Source organism: Empidonax traillii, unplaced genomic scaffold (assembly GCF_003031625.1).
Source record: "Empidonax traillii isolate 1590-97213 ecotype Southwest subspecies unplaced genomic scaffold, ASM303162v1 scaffold1060:size1239554, whole genome shotgun sequence".
Classification (NCBI taxonomy): Eukaryota; Metazoa; Chordata; class Aves; order Passeriformes; family Tyrannidae; genus Empidonax; species Empidonax traillii.
In genome coordinates, this window is record NW_020956253.1 from 464,648 (window position 1) to 480,074 (window position 15,427).

The window sequence follows — 15,427 nt, forward strand, 5'->3', positions numbered from 1 at the left end:
AGAAGAATGTGTGTCCTTTGATGTATTTTAAAGCAGAGCTGTTTATAAAGGGGTTTGTTTCTCTAATACCTTCTCCTTCTTCTCCTCTGCCTTCCCTTCTTTCACACATCCTCCATGAGAACCCCCAGGGAATTTATTCCAGGTCACCCCCAACATGCACAAAATCTTTAGGGCAAAGGGGGCTGATCACTACCTAAGAAATCTGGAGGCTTTACCTGACAAATCTTTTCTTGAGGTTGACAGACCATTAAAATGCAGCCACTGGGTAAGAGAAATGAATAGTTCTTGTGTTTTTATTATTTAAGCAGTTCAGCAAAGGCTTAGGAAAAGGTGACCATGACTTAAATACAAGCACAGAGGTGGGACACACAGCCGGGGACAAAAGGCACTTGTTCTCACGAACAGCAAGATTATTCAAATCCAATCTACCTGGTATCAATTTGCTGGAAAAAAAACTCTGGTTCCCAGAAAAACCCGAAGGTTAAGGGGCACAATCTTGTGCTATTTGGTTTTTGGGCTACAAATACTGGACATTTGGGCAAGGAAGGATGGCTGTCCAGGACAGAACGGCGCTCTGTGCAAAGTTGTTTTAACAAACAACTCATGAAACAAGTCAGAGGTTGCCTTCCATTCTTCGTGCATCTGATTCATCCAGCTAAGTCAACTCAATATTTAAATTCAGTTTCCAAGTAAATTTAATTAAATCAAATTCCCAACACGAGCGCCCTGGAACACAGAAATTCGTCTCCGTATCTCACAGCGCTGCCGAGACGCTCTGTGCTCCTGCATCGCTGCCATGTGCTGATGTGCAAGAAGGAATCAAATTCATCTCTCACTCTCCTGTAACCATATCTGTGGTGGTAAGAGGAGTAAAAATTGGCTTTTTTTTCTCATTTAAGCGAGCGGATGGAAATTAGAGGTGAGACCACGTGTAGTCCTGTTAACAGAATATGAATAGTCCATCAGACTGCCTCCTGAAGTGAATTTAAAAGGTATCATCTCCTTGCCTTCTCAACCAGTTAAGCAGCTTAGTTTTATGTGTTATCATTTAAAAAGATCCCAGTGGAAGCTCTCTGTGGTGCCAGCACACAGAGATATCCCTTCATGTTTTCCTTCCCAAATGTGCCAAACCCACACCTCTGTTCCAGTCCTGGAGAAGGGCTTTTCCAGCTCTTCATGGAGGTGTGACCATCCATCCATGTTTTCAGTAAAAATCAGTCAATTGTGTCTGCAAGAGGAATCCAGGCCATAATTCTGGAAGCTTCCAAGCTGCCCGTTTTAGCTGCACCAACACCATCTTTACTTCTTATTCCAACTTGTTTAATATTCTTGTCATTTGGGGGGATGAGTCCTGGCTCTTGACAGGGCTGGAGAATGAAGCAGCATCCACATTCCAAACTTTACCAGCGTGGATGGTGCTTTATGTAAGAGGAAGGAGACTCAAGAGCCCCTTCCACCAAGCTAAAAATCCATGGTGGAGACAGCAGGGACACAAGGAATAACAGCGTTAAAAACAGAGAGAGGAAATGAAGTCATGGAGTAAAAGTTAAGGAGAGGAATAATCTGGAATATGTTAAGGGCTCCCACTAATAATAAATAAATAAATAATTAATGTTAAGTACACAGGCTTGACACATTAGTTCTGCACCCAATTCTGGGTGCTGGGACTACCCTGTGACTGGTGTTTTCTTATGATATAATATATCCCTTGTTTGGATTAACTTCTCATAGTTATTTGTAAACAACACCAAATTACTGGGAAAATAACAATTATATGTATGTTGGAGGAGACTTCTTTCCTCACCGTCTCTCTCATGAAGTGACAAAGACACCCAGCTTAGCCAAAACTCTGCCTATCAAGCCACTCTCAGGTCCCTTATGCTAAAACAGACAGGTTTGATATCACCAGTGAGCTTTGTGATGTCTCTGTGCCACAGGGACATTCAAGAACTTGTTAAATATTTCACTGTGATTCCAAAAGCTTTTGTTCATCTCCCCATGGAAACTGGATCGTTGAATCACAGGATGGTTTGGGTTGGAAGGGACCTTAAAGACCATCTAATTCCACCCCCTTGCCATGGGCAGGGACACCTTCTGCTAGACCAGGTTGCTCCAAGCCCTGTCCAACCTGGCCTTGGAACCAGAGATCCATTTGAAACCAGAAATCCATTTGAAACCAGAAATTTCCAGGTTGAGGAGTTTGCACCCTCCGTGTCCTGAGTAACAAGTGCCTTGATCTGAAGCTCATTTGCAAGCAAAGGGAAGGATCCCCACCACCCCAGCTCCACATTCCTGCAGGACAGCAGTGTCTGTCAGCACCTACAACCACAGGACGAGCTGCCAAACCTCATGCAAACCACTACCAGTTAACTGCACTTAACCAAAACTTGGGACAAAGAGTCATTGCTCCAGGAGCATTACCATGAAACTAAGGATAAACGTGTTTTCCACTGGCCTGGTATTTAATTTAAAATCATTAGTTCATAGAAACCAAGAGCTGTTCACACACAAAAGCCCCAAAGCTTGAGAAGGATTTGGAAGGAAGTGTCAGGGTTTATCTCATCTCCAGGCCAGTGTTCACATGACTGGCAGATATTTATATATTTGCTTGTTTTCATGTCTATTTTTTTTTTTTTAACTGAGATGGGGCCATTTCTGAAGTAACTTCACCCAGCCCAAAAATCTGGGAGAAATGGCACTAAAACAGCTCCAGCTCTGTAACAAACCACCAGATGCACCCAAGGAGAAACTTCTCTGCTTTGTACCAGCTCACTCTGCATTAATGACCAGCTTTGCAATGGAAAAACTCCTTTGCTGTGCGCTATGCAAACGAGGCACCACCAGCAGCATCTTCAAAAGCAGGAAACAAAAGCGTGTGAGAGAGCAAAATAAACTTTATAGTGAGATAAAATTATTATCCCACTCATTAGGTGGACCTAATGCATTACCTCTGCTGGGACCTTTGGACTCTGAAACATGCAATGAGAGAAATCATTGAGGGGAAAGGGAGGAGAAAAACAGAAATCATTAAGAACTCTGCCCTTTAAGTTTTGGCTTTCCAAACCTGCAATACTGAAGCATCCCACAGCTGTCTCCCAACAGAAGTTGCTATAAGCACTTTATCACCTGCACATGTTTTAGCATTCCCTACATGGATCAGATGTAGCAGATTTTAGCAACCAAAGCTGGAGCGCTACATCAAAATTCTATTATTCCATGCAACTGCATTATGCATTAAAATGCCTTGTCACCACCAGATTCTCCCCTTTAAAATGACTACGAGCTTGCTGGGCAGAATATCTATCAGGAGGAGACCTTTCAGTTTATCTAGGATTTGGAAAATAAGTTTAAATTTAATCTTTCACCTTTTAAAGAAATACTTTGCATCTATCCTGGTGATTTTACAGAGTGGGATGGGCTGAATTATCATCCACCACAAGTCTAAGGCCACTGGAAGGTCAGAGATTCCCTTCATAGGACTATCCTGTTCTAGATGTTGACCTGAACTTATATATGAACCCAAATCCGTCCCTTACACCCAGAAGATTTGCATCCACAGAGGTGACAGCTTTAGAAGAGCTCTTTAGCTTGACAATGCCCTTGTACATCCCACTGTTCTTGGGATGACAGAGACCTGGGAATTGGAATTCCCAGAGAGGTCCAGTGCAGCACATCCAGAGCTATTTACACCCTAGGAACAGTCCCAAGGATACAGGAGCACGTGGATGTGGCCCCGTTTTTCACAGTTGTTTCCCACTTAAGCCCCTGTAACTGGTGCAGTGGAGTCACTTCATTTTTCCTACCGAAGATTCCCAGGATTTCCTGCAGGTACTCACCCGGTTACTGCTCAGGTTGTAAGGGGGTGCTAAATCTTGGCGGCTTGCAGAGAGCTGAAATGGTTGAGAGAGGTTAAATTACTTCTCAACAAGAACTTAGAGAACTCATAAATATTCCTCTTGACTAATAAGGCTGAAAAGAAATAGGTTTGTGGTTAAAGCAGAACTGAAATCCAAGAGATAAAAGGTGAAATCTCAGTTATTGACCTGGGAGGAGCCACAGTTTTAGGCTAGTTTGATTACCAGTTCTCTCAAAGGACTTATTCCCAAATTTTGGACAGCAGAAGTCTCATTTTTCTTATGCACAACACCGTTACAAACTTTAAGTTCAGTAAATACTTGTAACTTCTCTAGAGAAAAAGAGTAAATGGTAAAAACTTGGCAAGTAAATGAAAAATCCCTGGTGTTCAGAAAAAAATGATGCAAAGTTCTTTTTATGTTGCTTTTTCAGATATTCTGTATTTAGGGAGGAGCTTCCAAGCACACTTGCCTGTATGATGAAAGCAGGATTATGTGCAGGCTTTGTCTGCACTTCGATTTCAATCAGAAATAGCACAGAAGGGTCAAAAAGAAGGAAATTCATTGCTGTACTCCATGACTTTGGCATCATAAGGACCTGGAATTGGAAGAGTGGAGCTGCTGCAGATTCCAGCATGGAATACTCACCCTGTTCACGTTGGGAGAGCTCAGGCTCCTGCGGTAGAGTTTTCCTTTTCCCATCAGCTGCTCCTTCACAGCAACTTCCTGCCAATCACAGAGAAGCAAACCAAAGAAAAGATGATGTTTTGCAAGAATTTAAGCCCTGATCAACCCAGGATAGTTTTGTCTGTATGAGACAAATGTTTCTAAACTGCCTTTTTGCACAGGTTCCTGTCTGTAAAGTAATACAAAACCTGTACATGAAGTGGCTAAAATTTTAAAGAGTGGATAAACTTTAACATCTAGTACTTTGCTGATTGGCACATGCAGGATTTTACAGCTAGTCCTGATTCTAGGAGATGACAGACTTCCCTTTCCAAGCTGAGCTCCTATTTTAATCCTTTAAACTAATTACAAATGACAGGAAACTTGCTTTCAGTATTTAGAGTGCATCACACTTCACCGTGAATTTATAGCGGGCAGGCACAAGCTGGAGCTTGTTTTGCATAACTTTTCTTTTGTGCTTGCATAATTCATATCCAGAAGAACAATTTTCCATAAATGTTTTTCTCTCCTGTATTTTTCCTGGTAAACAGATCGAGTTATAGTACTTAAAATTAACCCAATCAATGTCTTTTTTATTGACAGAATGGGTTTGGTTTACTGCAAGGTAGAAGAACACGGGGAAAAATGGCAAGAATTCTGCTGGTAATTTCAGAACTGCTGCTAAAGCCTCAGAGAGCAAAAGCTAATGCCACAGAATTATCTTTTGTGAACCATAATGCACAGACTGAAAATCAAACCAAGCATTCCCCAACTGCATTCAATATAAAGCCCCATCCATCCTATCCATCCTTCAGGGGGTTGAGTGAGGACATCTCTGCAGAGAGGGCTACATCTGCTTCCTGGGATATTTGCCACTTTGGGACAGAAGGGGTTTGGTTACTTCAAGGTACAATATGGAGGAAAATGGCAAGAATTCTACTGGTAATTTCAGAACTGCTGCTAAAGCCTCAGAAAGCAAAAACTAATGCCACACAAGTATTTTTTGTGAACCACAGTGCACAGACTGAAAACCAAACCAAGAATCCCATAACAGTGCATTCAATATAAAGCCCCATCCATCCTTCAGGGGGTTGAGTGAGGACATTTCTGCAGAGAGCATTTCCTTCCTTGGATGTTTGCCCCTTTGGGAGGCTGAGGTGTGCACTGGAGCGGGGTTTTGGGGTTGGTTGTTAGCCACTGTGAGCCCTTAGGAGGACATTTGTGCTACCATAGGTGTTCTGAGTGTTTTCTCAGCTCCAGCCCCAAAGCAGACCTGGCGCAGCCGGTCCAGGGTGAGGATGTTCTCCACGGCCAGGACGCTCCGCAGGTACTTCTCAATATAGGCCTCGGAGTCAGCCGAGGCTGCATCTTCCACGTTTGCTGCCATCCTGGCCAGTGCTTCCCGCTCTTCAGCTCCCTGAGCATCCTGGGAAGGTGAAAAGGAATGGCAGCTTGTAAATTAAAAGAAAAAAACCCTCTCACATCGGTCCCGAAAGAATATGATTTTAAATCACGCAGCAGCGATTTAACACGGCTTGCACTTGAGCTCAGGGGCAGATCAGAACCACAGAATCACTGAATGGTTTGGGTTGGAAGGGACCTTAAAGGTCATCCCATTCCACCCCCTGCCATGGACAGGGACAACTTCCACCATCTCAGGTTGCTCCAAGCCCCATCCAACCTGGCCTTGGACACTTCCAGGGATGGGAAGTCCATAACCTGTTCCACTGGCTCACCACCCTTATAGCAAAGAATTCCTTCCTAATATTTAAATTTCTTCCTAATACCTAATCTAAGATTCTGATCTAAATATAAGCCTTGTGCCATGGGACCTGCATGGCTGCTCCTACCCCTGTCACAGACATCTCAAGCAATACCTGGATATTGTTGGAGTTTTTTGTGTTTTTTTTTTTTTTTTAATCTGAGTCTCACAGCGAGACGTTGCCATTAATTAGCAAAAGGGCTGCATTCAGATATTTCCTAATTAAAAAGTGCTCAAGCATTTTGGGGCGTTATCTAACCTGAGAGGAAAACAGAATTTCGAGTGTGCTGCAAAGAAAAAAATAGAATGTTGCTCGAGAAACATTTCAACACAGAGTGCAAATTGCAGCAGAACATAAAAGAGTCAGGCAGCAATCAGAGTTTTGGCTCTTCATGTGTTAATGTTTTTCCAAGTGCTCTGATAGAGCATCTCTTTGGAAGGAAAGGATTAGCATCTAACTAGGAACACGCTCAGGAATCAAGAGTTGCATAAAGACATCAGTGAGAAAAAGCCACTTTGTCATTTTTTACAGATTCTCGTGCTCCCTACAGCAGGCACTTCACCCACCCATTTTTACTCCCCTCTTTTGCCCTCCCCCTCTCTTTAAAATGTTTCTTCAAGGAGCTGAGTAAATAGATGCTCAGTCAACAAAATACACAGTGACACTGATAAGACAGAGGTTGCTGCTAAGTCACAGCCTGTGAAGGAATATGCTTCATTTTTTATAAGCCACAGTTGCAGCAGAAAAAGCCAGCACGCTCAAAAAAAGGGGAAAAGCAGAAAGTTAGAGGCCCTTAGCCCAGTTTCACACACTCTGGTTTGTTATTCACCTCTGGAATGTTTGAGACTATCTCAAAAGTGACACCGCAGCCAGGAATGGAACTTCGGGGAGACATCCTTCGGAGGAAACTCTGTGCAAAGCCCTGTGGGGAGGCAACCAAAGGAAAACAACGGTTTTAACAGATTTCAGCCGAAACAAACACAGTTTCCAACGAGAGAAGTCCAAGTGGAAAAAGTCTAACCAATAAATACGTAAGATTCAAAGATTTTAAGGTGGAGAAAACAATTTGCTTGTTTGTATTTTAGATACGGGGGGAAAAGTCACTCCCTTCCCTGCAAGGTGACTGCTTCACCAGCACACAAAGCATCTGCTAGTTTGAGAGGTGGTTTTTTTTTTTTTTCCCCTCTAACAGAGCCCTAGGTGACTTGTCTTGAATATTGACAAGTACAGACATTAAATTCTTGACCAAAGAGATCGTTATGAAGAATGATTTAAGGGGCATGGTCATTGTTTATGCTGACTTGGCGCCTTGCAGGGTTAAGAACTGGCCTGGTGAATTAATGCAGAGATGAGTCATCCAAAGATGCTGCTGAGAAGAACACCCGGGAAAGGTTATTGACAGAGAGTTTCAGAAAAACAGCCAGAAAGCCAAAGATTCTGTGTCAAATGAAAGCAAAACCCAGCATTGACTAAACCTGCAGAAACCAGAACTGATGAAGACTTAACACAATTGGAATTATCGGCACGGTCAATTTATCTGTTCGATACGCTCCCCCAGTTCTAGATGACAAAAATTCACTGTTCCCTTGCTGAGAAAAAGCTTCTGCCTGGTCAAAGCACCAAGAACTGTAGTTCTGTTCCCAGCACTGGGAGCAGTTTGGAGTTGCTTACTGGGTTTCTGGGTGTGACCACACCTCTTCTCTTTGCTCTTGCTTCACATTCTAACTATACACGTGCAACCAGAATAGCAATTCAGGCTTTCTGCTTTGTCATTATCGCTGCCAGGGGATTCTGAGACAGTGCTGAACCAACTCTCCTTCCCCATCTTTCCCAGGATTTATGTATTTTTCAGGACATGATGCTGCAAATGGAACGACAACCTCGCTGCTTGCCATTTATCAAACACCCCGCTCTCACCTACACATTGTTGTAAGAGCACAAACCAACTGGAAAACATAAAGCACCAAGAGGGATTAACTTCTGATAAATTAGCACAGAGAGATCTCTCCTCCAGCTGTTCCTAATTTTATTTCTAAATACCTGGATGCATGAATAGAAATGGTCAGCAATGTCTGAACATGCTGCAGGAGCAGGGAAAGGCACATGTTTCTTCTGATGCAGTTTTGACAAAGTATGAACTCTGAGCTCATGAGAAATTAACTTTTCCTATTTTTGCCAGTGACGAGGGATAAAACACTTAGGACTTAGCACAAACGTGACAAAATTTCTCACTCTCAGGTGCCTTTAAAACCAAGCTGCACAATCATCCACAATATAAGAGATGTTATGAAAATGATTTGGCAGCTCATCGTCTCTACGGATCGACGCAGCGCTTCCAATTCGGGCAGAGATGAAAGGACAGACAGGAAAACGAGAGTCCTGGGAAGTGGGAAGGGCTGGAAAAGCTCTACCTGTCTGCCATAGACGTTGACACAGATGCGCTTGCGCAGCACCAGCTGCATCTCTGCAGGGTGGCTGAGCTGGACAGTGGCTCTCACGATCAGATAAACCCTCTCATCCGCTGCCGTTCCCTTGCTGAGCTGGATACAGTCGTGGACTGTGGAATCCCAGGAGGCTTCTGCTTTCACCTGCAAAAAGGGGGGGAAAAAAAAAAAAGAAAAAGCATCCTCTAATAAGCATAATTAGGTGTGTAATTAACTATAATTAATTAAGCATAATTAGCAAAAATACATAATACATAAATTTTGAGAGCCGGCTTCTCCGTTTCGCTCCCTATGAAGAAAAATCCCCTGCACTTTAGAAGAGGCCATTTAAAAATCAAGATTAGTTCGCCAAGTGAAGACGTTGGGATTAAAAATGCCAACTTGCTCAAACTCTGGAACATTTCCTCTTGAAAAAAAGAGCTCTGAATACCCGGGATCATCTCAAATAAATTATAAAATATGCAGAACCGCAGGACCATTTGGACTAATTTAGTAAGACAAGCCAGAGAGCAACAGAGATTGCAGTGAAAATCTTCCATCACACCACAAAAATTCTCCTGTTTGTATTTGAGAAGTAACTTTGCTGAAACATTTCTAGCAATGCAGCAAAAGCTGGATTTTTTTCTTTCTAAATGTTAAAATATATATATTACTGAAGATTTAAGTGGTTTATTTTCAAGCCATAGGAAAAATAGCCTAGTAGCCACCTTTCCAGGCTTTAAAAACAAACCAGAACAAAAGAAAAACCTACCAAAACCATCAGGAATAAAGCTCCTGTAAAAATATAAGAAAAAATAGGTTTCAGAGAAAGGACCAACATTTTAGGGAAAAAAGTAAATCAGAGATTCTAAACCAACAATTGTGAAGCTGCAAAACTACGAGTTATGTGGCAAAATGGAGGACAATGAGTGTAACAATGCAGAGGTACATACGTTCACAATTAAGGTTGTTTGGTCTTCCAGCTGGGGCTCCTGTACCCTAATTTGCTCAGGGGTTTTGGTTTATAAAACACAAAATGAATCCCAAGCTTTTGGAATGCTTGGGTTTTACTGTTTTTCAAATCATGGTTATGCTCCTAGTCAGGACTCCCTAAAAACACAAAGTCTCTCATATAAGACAGGTCTTTGCTGCGTTACTTTCACACTTGAATGTATAAAGAGAACAATTAAAAGACTCCTAAACTAAAGACACTGCTCTGTATCTTCTTCACTTACCTCACTGTCATGATGCTTCACAATCTGCAGCTCAAAGAATTCCTCCTCCTCTTCTGCAACAAGAGTAGCATCCCACCCTCCAGCTTCTGGGTCATCCAGGTTATCTTGGGAGCTGAAGTCATCAGCTACAAACAGAAGGGAATGTGGAAGGTGAGGAGACACAAAGCAATTATCCCCCTTTAAAAACATCCGGTAAGCCATGAATTGGCATTTTCGTCACCAACTCGGCTATTTCCACTCCACCTACAAAAGAAAAGCTCCTGCATTGTTCCACTTCAAAAAAGAGTCTCATTTCTATACAGAAAGTGTGCACAAAGAGTTGGGGACATAGACTCAAACGTGCCTTTTAAACTCCTCTATTGTGTGAGGACTCTCAGTTGCAAACATTCCTTCCTTGCCTGGAGGTATATATGTAAATATATATATATATATATATATATACACATTAAATACATTGATCATTTGCCATTAACTAGGTGGTGTGGGATGTGGTTTTTTTTCTTAACTAAAGATAAGCTGCTGGTTGAACAAGTGAAAACACAGCACTATGAGACCATGACTAAATAAACCCTTAAATCTGGGGTTTGAGAAGCTCAAGCCGTCCTGCCTCGAGTCCCTGCCCATGGATGAATTATTAACCAGCTCCTCTCTGAAGCCACTGGATCTGTGGATGCACTTTCCAAGCTGGACAAACCACCAGTGTCAAGAGATTGCAGCACAGATCTCCTCCCAACAGGCTGAATGCCACCCCCCCACTCTCACCTGACACTTCTCCTCCAAATATTAACCCTCTCTCAAACATCCTAACAAGGTTTTGTTTGACTGATTAGGCCCTGTTGGCTCCCTGGACTTGCTTTGGGGTTGCTGCTTTCTTGGTTCCAATTTCCCGATTTTTGGTAGAAGTATCTGGTAAATACATTGTTCAAACTGGATCTTGTACTGGGATGTACTGAAACATGGGATTATTAAAACCTTCCATATATAATACCGTGTGTTTTGAAGCATTAAACAATATGCTTCAGTGAAAAATGTGCACTCTGCAGTTAATCTACCTGCCATTCCAGGCATCTCTTAATTTTATTAGTTTGCTTAAATTCCATAACGTCATTGGTTATATAAAGTTTGTTTTGAAGCACTCTGTCATTTTAAGAGCCACTTACCATTCAAATCAAGGAATATCACAGGAATGTGAGTTTCCATACCAGCCACAGGAGTCCTGAAATGCAAGAGAGGGACAATGGTGGCATTTAAAGTAAGAGATTTACCCAGCACACGTCCCTGATGAGACAAGCCCACAGGACATTACATTCAGTACAACTGCAATTTGTAGCCAGACCACTGATAACCTTGGCAAACAGCTTTATTTTAATTTACTGTTGCAGAGTCTGAGAGGCTCAAATAAATTGGTGTTTCTTTCTTTTATACCAGCTCTCTTAGACTTATTATCTTCTTTGACCTCTGCTTTCCGAAACGTTTTCCCCCCTCTTAAATGCTAATAGCGAAATTAAGTTTATTTACTCTGACACACACATTTATTAAATGCAAACTCCTCTGCATTAGTGATGGAAGGGAAGACAGCAGAGGGAGAAGGAGAGAAGCCAGTCTTAAAGTTCCTAAACTAACATTGATGCTGCCACCCTACATAGTTATTACTCATCCTTACAAAACACATATTTAAGACCCAAACCTGCTATTTAAGGCATCTTTCATATCATGGAAGAAGGGGTTACAGAGGTGGTGTTTTGTGTGTTTTTAGAATGAAAAACTAAGCTACACAGTATTAATAAGGTACTAGAAATGTAACATGAGGCACAAAAGACTTTTCAGGCTTTCCATGATAAATTTGATGAATTTATGGTGAACAAGAGCAGGTTGGAGCCTTACGTAATATAGAAGGTGCTTGAATCATACTGAATATTTCATTGTTTTCAAACCCACTCCAACACTTTGATGTGAAGGTTGATTTGTTTCCAACAAGAATTTGCTATTTTTAGGTTTTAGCAGCGCTGGCTTTAACAAACTCCAGCTCAAAAACTCCACAACACTCAATTTCATCAATAAATACCGCTAAAGGTTTACTCAGGGAAGATATTCAGGAAGTTGAAAGCGACTGAAGACAAGGGGTTTGAGGTGAAACAACCCCGAATCCTTATCTGCAGTTGTTCCTCGCAGCTGATACAGCTCAGCAGTTACAGTCAAGTGTTCTCCACTATTTTTAAAGTTTAAAAAATTACATGGAACACTTGCTGACTAAACAGAGTTTGTTCTCAAACCAGCAGCACAACAAAATGCTCCTGGAGATGCAGTTTTATTCGGAGGGAGCAGCCTTTTAAGTGAATGAACCAGGTAATTAACATATTAGCTAATTTTTTAAAATGGTAAGTGTGGTGGTAATAAATATTGATTCCTTTTTTTTCCAGAAGGTTATAATTACACCCTGATCAATAGCAGTATCCTTTACCAAACAGCATTTCTGCATTTCAGATACACAACCCAATAAAATAATTTAAGCAAGAGGCCTAATTTTAACAGCTTTGCTCATACAGTGAACAGGGGCCAGATTGAGGAAAGCAAAAAACTGGCCACAACCCAAGGCAGGAAGGCTCAGTGCATCATCTTTACACTCCTCCCATGGCAATGTGTGCTCATACCACTCTGCTGGAGCTCCAGGGATGCCACTGCCAGCAGAAGGGACCATCACAGCATTCCTTTCCTCTGTGAGGGTCAACCTCATCTCCAAGAGCTGAGCCTCCCGATCTGCATCATCTTCTGTTTTATCTGGAGAAGCAGGATGTCAACAGAGAGCAGCTCTTAGTGCCTCTACCACGTGCTGATGATTATACACCACCCAGAACAGAAGAAACCCCACTCTGCTCAGAATTCAGCACACAAAGGAACCCACAAGAAAAACAACCGATTCCGTGCAGACTTTGGTTTCACTGAAAGCAAATCACTGAGTTCAGACGTTTACCTCTCCACTAACTTCTTTTCTAAATTTTACACTACATCAAGATGAAAAGTGTGTTCATGTCTCCCCACCCATCGCTACTGTTACCCTGAACAGCATTTTCCTTACCAGGCTTCCCCACGAGTTTCTGCAGTTGCTGATCCAGATACTCCTGACGCTTCGTTAAGGCACAGAGCCATTTCCGACGGAGCCTCTCCAAGTCCCTGTCCTGCAAAGGAGGGGAAAGGAATCACCTTAAATACCGACCCAGGAAAGCCAAGATTTCCTATCTGTGGCTTACACATTCCCCCCAGCCCTTCTGCTCATCCTGCACCCAAGAAGCAGATCAGGAAGGCAGAGTAGACGTCGAGTTAATCTCTTTGCTCTTCCCTGTTTTCCTTCGCACGGAAACACGAGAGAAACTGAGGTTGGAAGGGACCCCTGGAGATTTTCCAACCCTCCTGCGCCCAAAGCAGGCTCAACCACAGCAGCTTGCTCAGAGCTGTGTCCAGTTGGGATTTGAAAATCCCCAAGGTTGGAAACTCCATAACCTCTCCTGGCAACATGTTCTGGTGTTTGACCACCACCACGGTAAAGTAATAACTATCAGAAGTTTCTAATGTGGAGTCTCCTGGCCTCTTGTCCTTTCCCAGATTCCACCCTGGATTCCACCGTGGGTCTGTCTTCTTTATCCCTTCCCATATACATAGACAAGATCCCTCCTCAAGGTTAAACAAGCCCAGTTCCCCTATTCTTTCTTCAAAGATCCAAATCCTTTAACTTTCCACATCTTATTTGAAGTATTTTTGCTTGCCAGCCCAAGGCACCTCTTTCTCTTGCTGCTTTTCTGTACTACCCACCTAAAAAACCTTAACTTTATACAGTTCTTTGTATAACAACTGTATGAGAACTTTCTTTCTTTGCCCTCAAACTACTCCAAAACTCACTAACAACTACCTTGTGGCAAAGCTGGAAACCCCAGTTGTTATCCAAGACCCACCACTCCCACTGCTTCGTCCTGCCCCAGCAATTCCCCTTGAAACCCCCAAACCAAAAAGCAATTGGATCTTGGATTGTAAATACACATTATGGCATCCCTCTCATCCACCATTGTTGTCCTTTGGAGCACAACAATCTATACAGTTCCTACGTTTTTAGTCTCTTCTGCATTTCAATAAAATGCTGATCCTCCTCTAACATTTTTTAGTCTGAAAATGCCTGCGTTTGTGAGACAGAATTTAAAATTTTTACCTGATAACTGTCCATTTCATCCTCTTCATCCTAGGCCAAAACATACAAAACCATGCTATTAATATTTGGGTTTTAATAGCAGGAAACTACACTGAATACAAAAGGTTTAACTATTTCAAGCAATTTTTGCAGTCTTACATAATGTGAGCTTAGCAATGGTATGATCACAGAATTAAAACACACTGACATTTGCTGCTATCAGCTCATCTAAACCTAAACTAGAACAATCCAACAATTGTAACGGAGAAATTCAGAGTAATAAAATTATTAGAAGTCTTAACAATTGAAAGCAAGTGGAATACTTAAATTGCACTAAGAAGACATACGAATTACAGTGAAACAGCTTGAAACCTGTTGATCCTGGACAGGCAGGAAAAATGTGAATGTCACAGTAAGTGCTGAAAAATCACAGTCTGGTGTAGAATGACAGAATCATGGAATCTTTAAGGCTGGAAAAGATCTTTAAGACCAAATCCAACCATCAAACAGCACCACCACCATGATCACCAATAAACCACATCCTCAAGTGTCACAGTCACGCTATTTTTGAACATTTCCAGGGACAGGGCAGCTGTGCCAGGGTTGGACAACCCTTTCCATGAAGGAGTTGTTCCCAATATCCAACCTGACCCTCCCCTGGCACAGCTGGAGGCCGTTTCCCCTCGTCCTGTCCCTTGTTCCCTGGGAGCAGAGCCCGACCCTCCCTGGCTCCCCACTCCTGTCAGGGAGTTGTGGGGTGGGAAAAGGTCCCTCCTGATCCCTCTTTTCTCCAGGCTGAGCCCCCCCCAGCTCCTTCAGCCGCTCCTGCTGCTCCAGCCCCTTCCCAGCTCCGTTCCCTTCCCTGGACACACTCCAGCCCCTCCATGTCTCTCTTGTCATGAGGGGCCCAAAACTGCCCCCAGGGATTCAAGGTGTGTACAAAGGATTCGGGGCAAGTTTGCTTTAGCATTTAAAGGAGAAGAACTGCAAACATCTCCATGAATTATCAGGGAGTTGGAATGACAGCCACAGCAGGAGTCACCATGCAGACCTTCAACATTTTATTTCCATTCTTTTCTGATGGCAGACACCACCTTTAATCCTCGACCTTCACCACAGGCAGAGCCACTTGCACTGAGCACAAGTGCCCCTCCTCACAGTGAATGGAAAAGGAATGAGGGCTCCAATCCACCCGGAGTTATCACTTATCTATTTAAGTAATAACAAGCCCCTGGAGTCTACTTTTGTATCTTAATAATGAAAGCAAAAACTTAGCTAAGCTAAAATTAAAAAGCCATATAGAAGAGGC

General features: G+C 42.6%; 1 protein-coding gene across 2 annotated transcripts in view; it reads right to left on the reverse strand.

The window, feature by feature from the left end:
* The window catches only part of KIF13B (kinesin family member 13B), a 127,029-nt gene that overhangs the window by 21,334 nt on the left and 90,268 nt on the right, over nt 1-15,427 (reverse strand). Inside the window, exons 26-36 of one of the 2 annotated variants that reach the window (XM_027904447.1) lie at nt 14,140-14,169; nt 13,018-13,117; nt 12,593-12,719; nt 11,102-11,157; nt 9,942-10,066; nt 8,695-8,871; nt 7,113-7,205; nt 5,794-5,946; nt 4,503-4,580; nt 3,837-3,890; nt 2,866-2,969 (exon numbers count right to left, since the gene is read on the reverse strand). In XM_027904447.1, the coding sequence (XP_027760248.1) occupies nt 2,937-2,969; nt 3,837-3,890; nt 4,503-4,580; nt 5,794-5,946; nt 7,113-7,205; nt 8,695-8,871; nt 9,942-10,066; nt 11,102-11,157; nt 12,593-12,719; nt 13,018-13,117; nt 14,140-14,169 (1,026 nt within the window). In that variant the 3' untranslated portion in view covers nt 2,866-2,936. Of the gene's footprint in view, nt 1-2,865; nt 2,970-3,836; nt 3,891-4,502; nt 4,581-5,793; nt 5,947-7,112; nt 7,206-8,694; nt 8,872-9,941; nt 10,067-11,101; nt 11,158-12,592; nt 12,720-13,017; nt 13,118-14,139; nt 14,170-15,427 lie in introns of those variants that run through there. The other variant, XM_027904446.1, reaches the window with a different exon arrangement.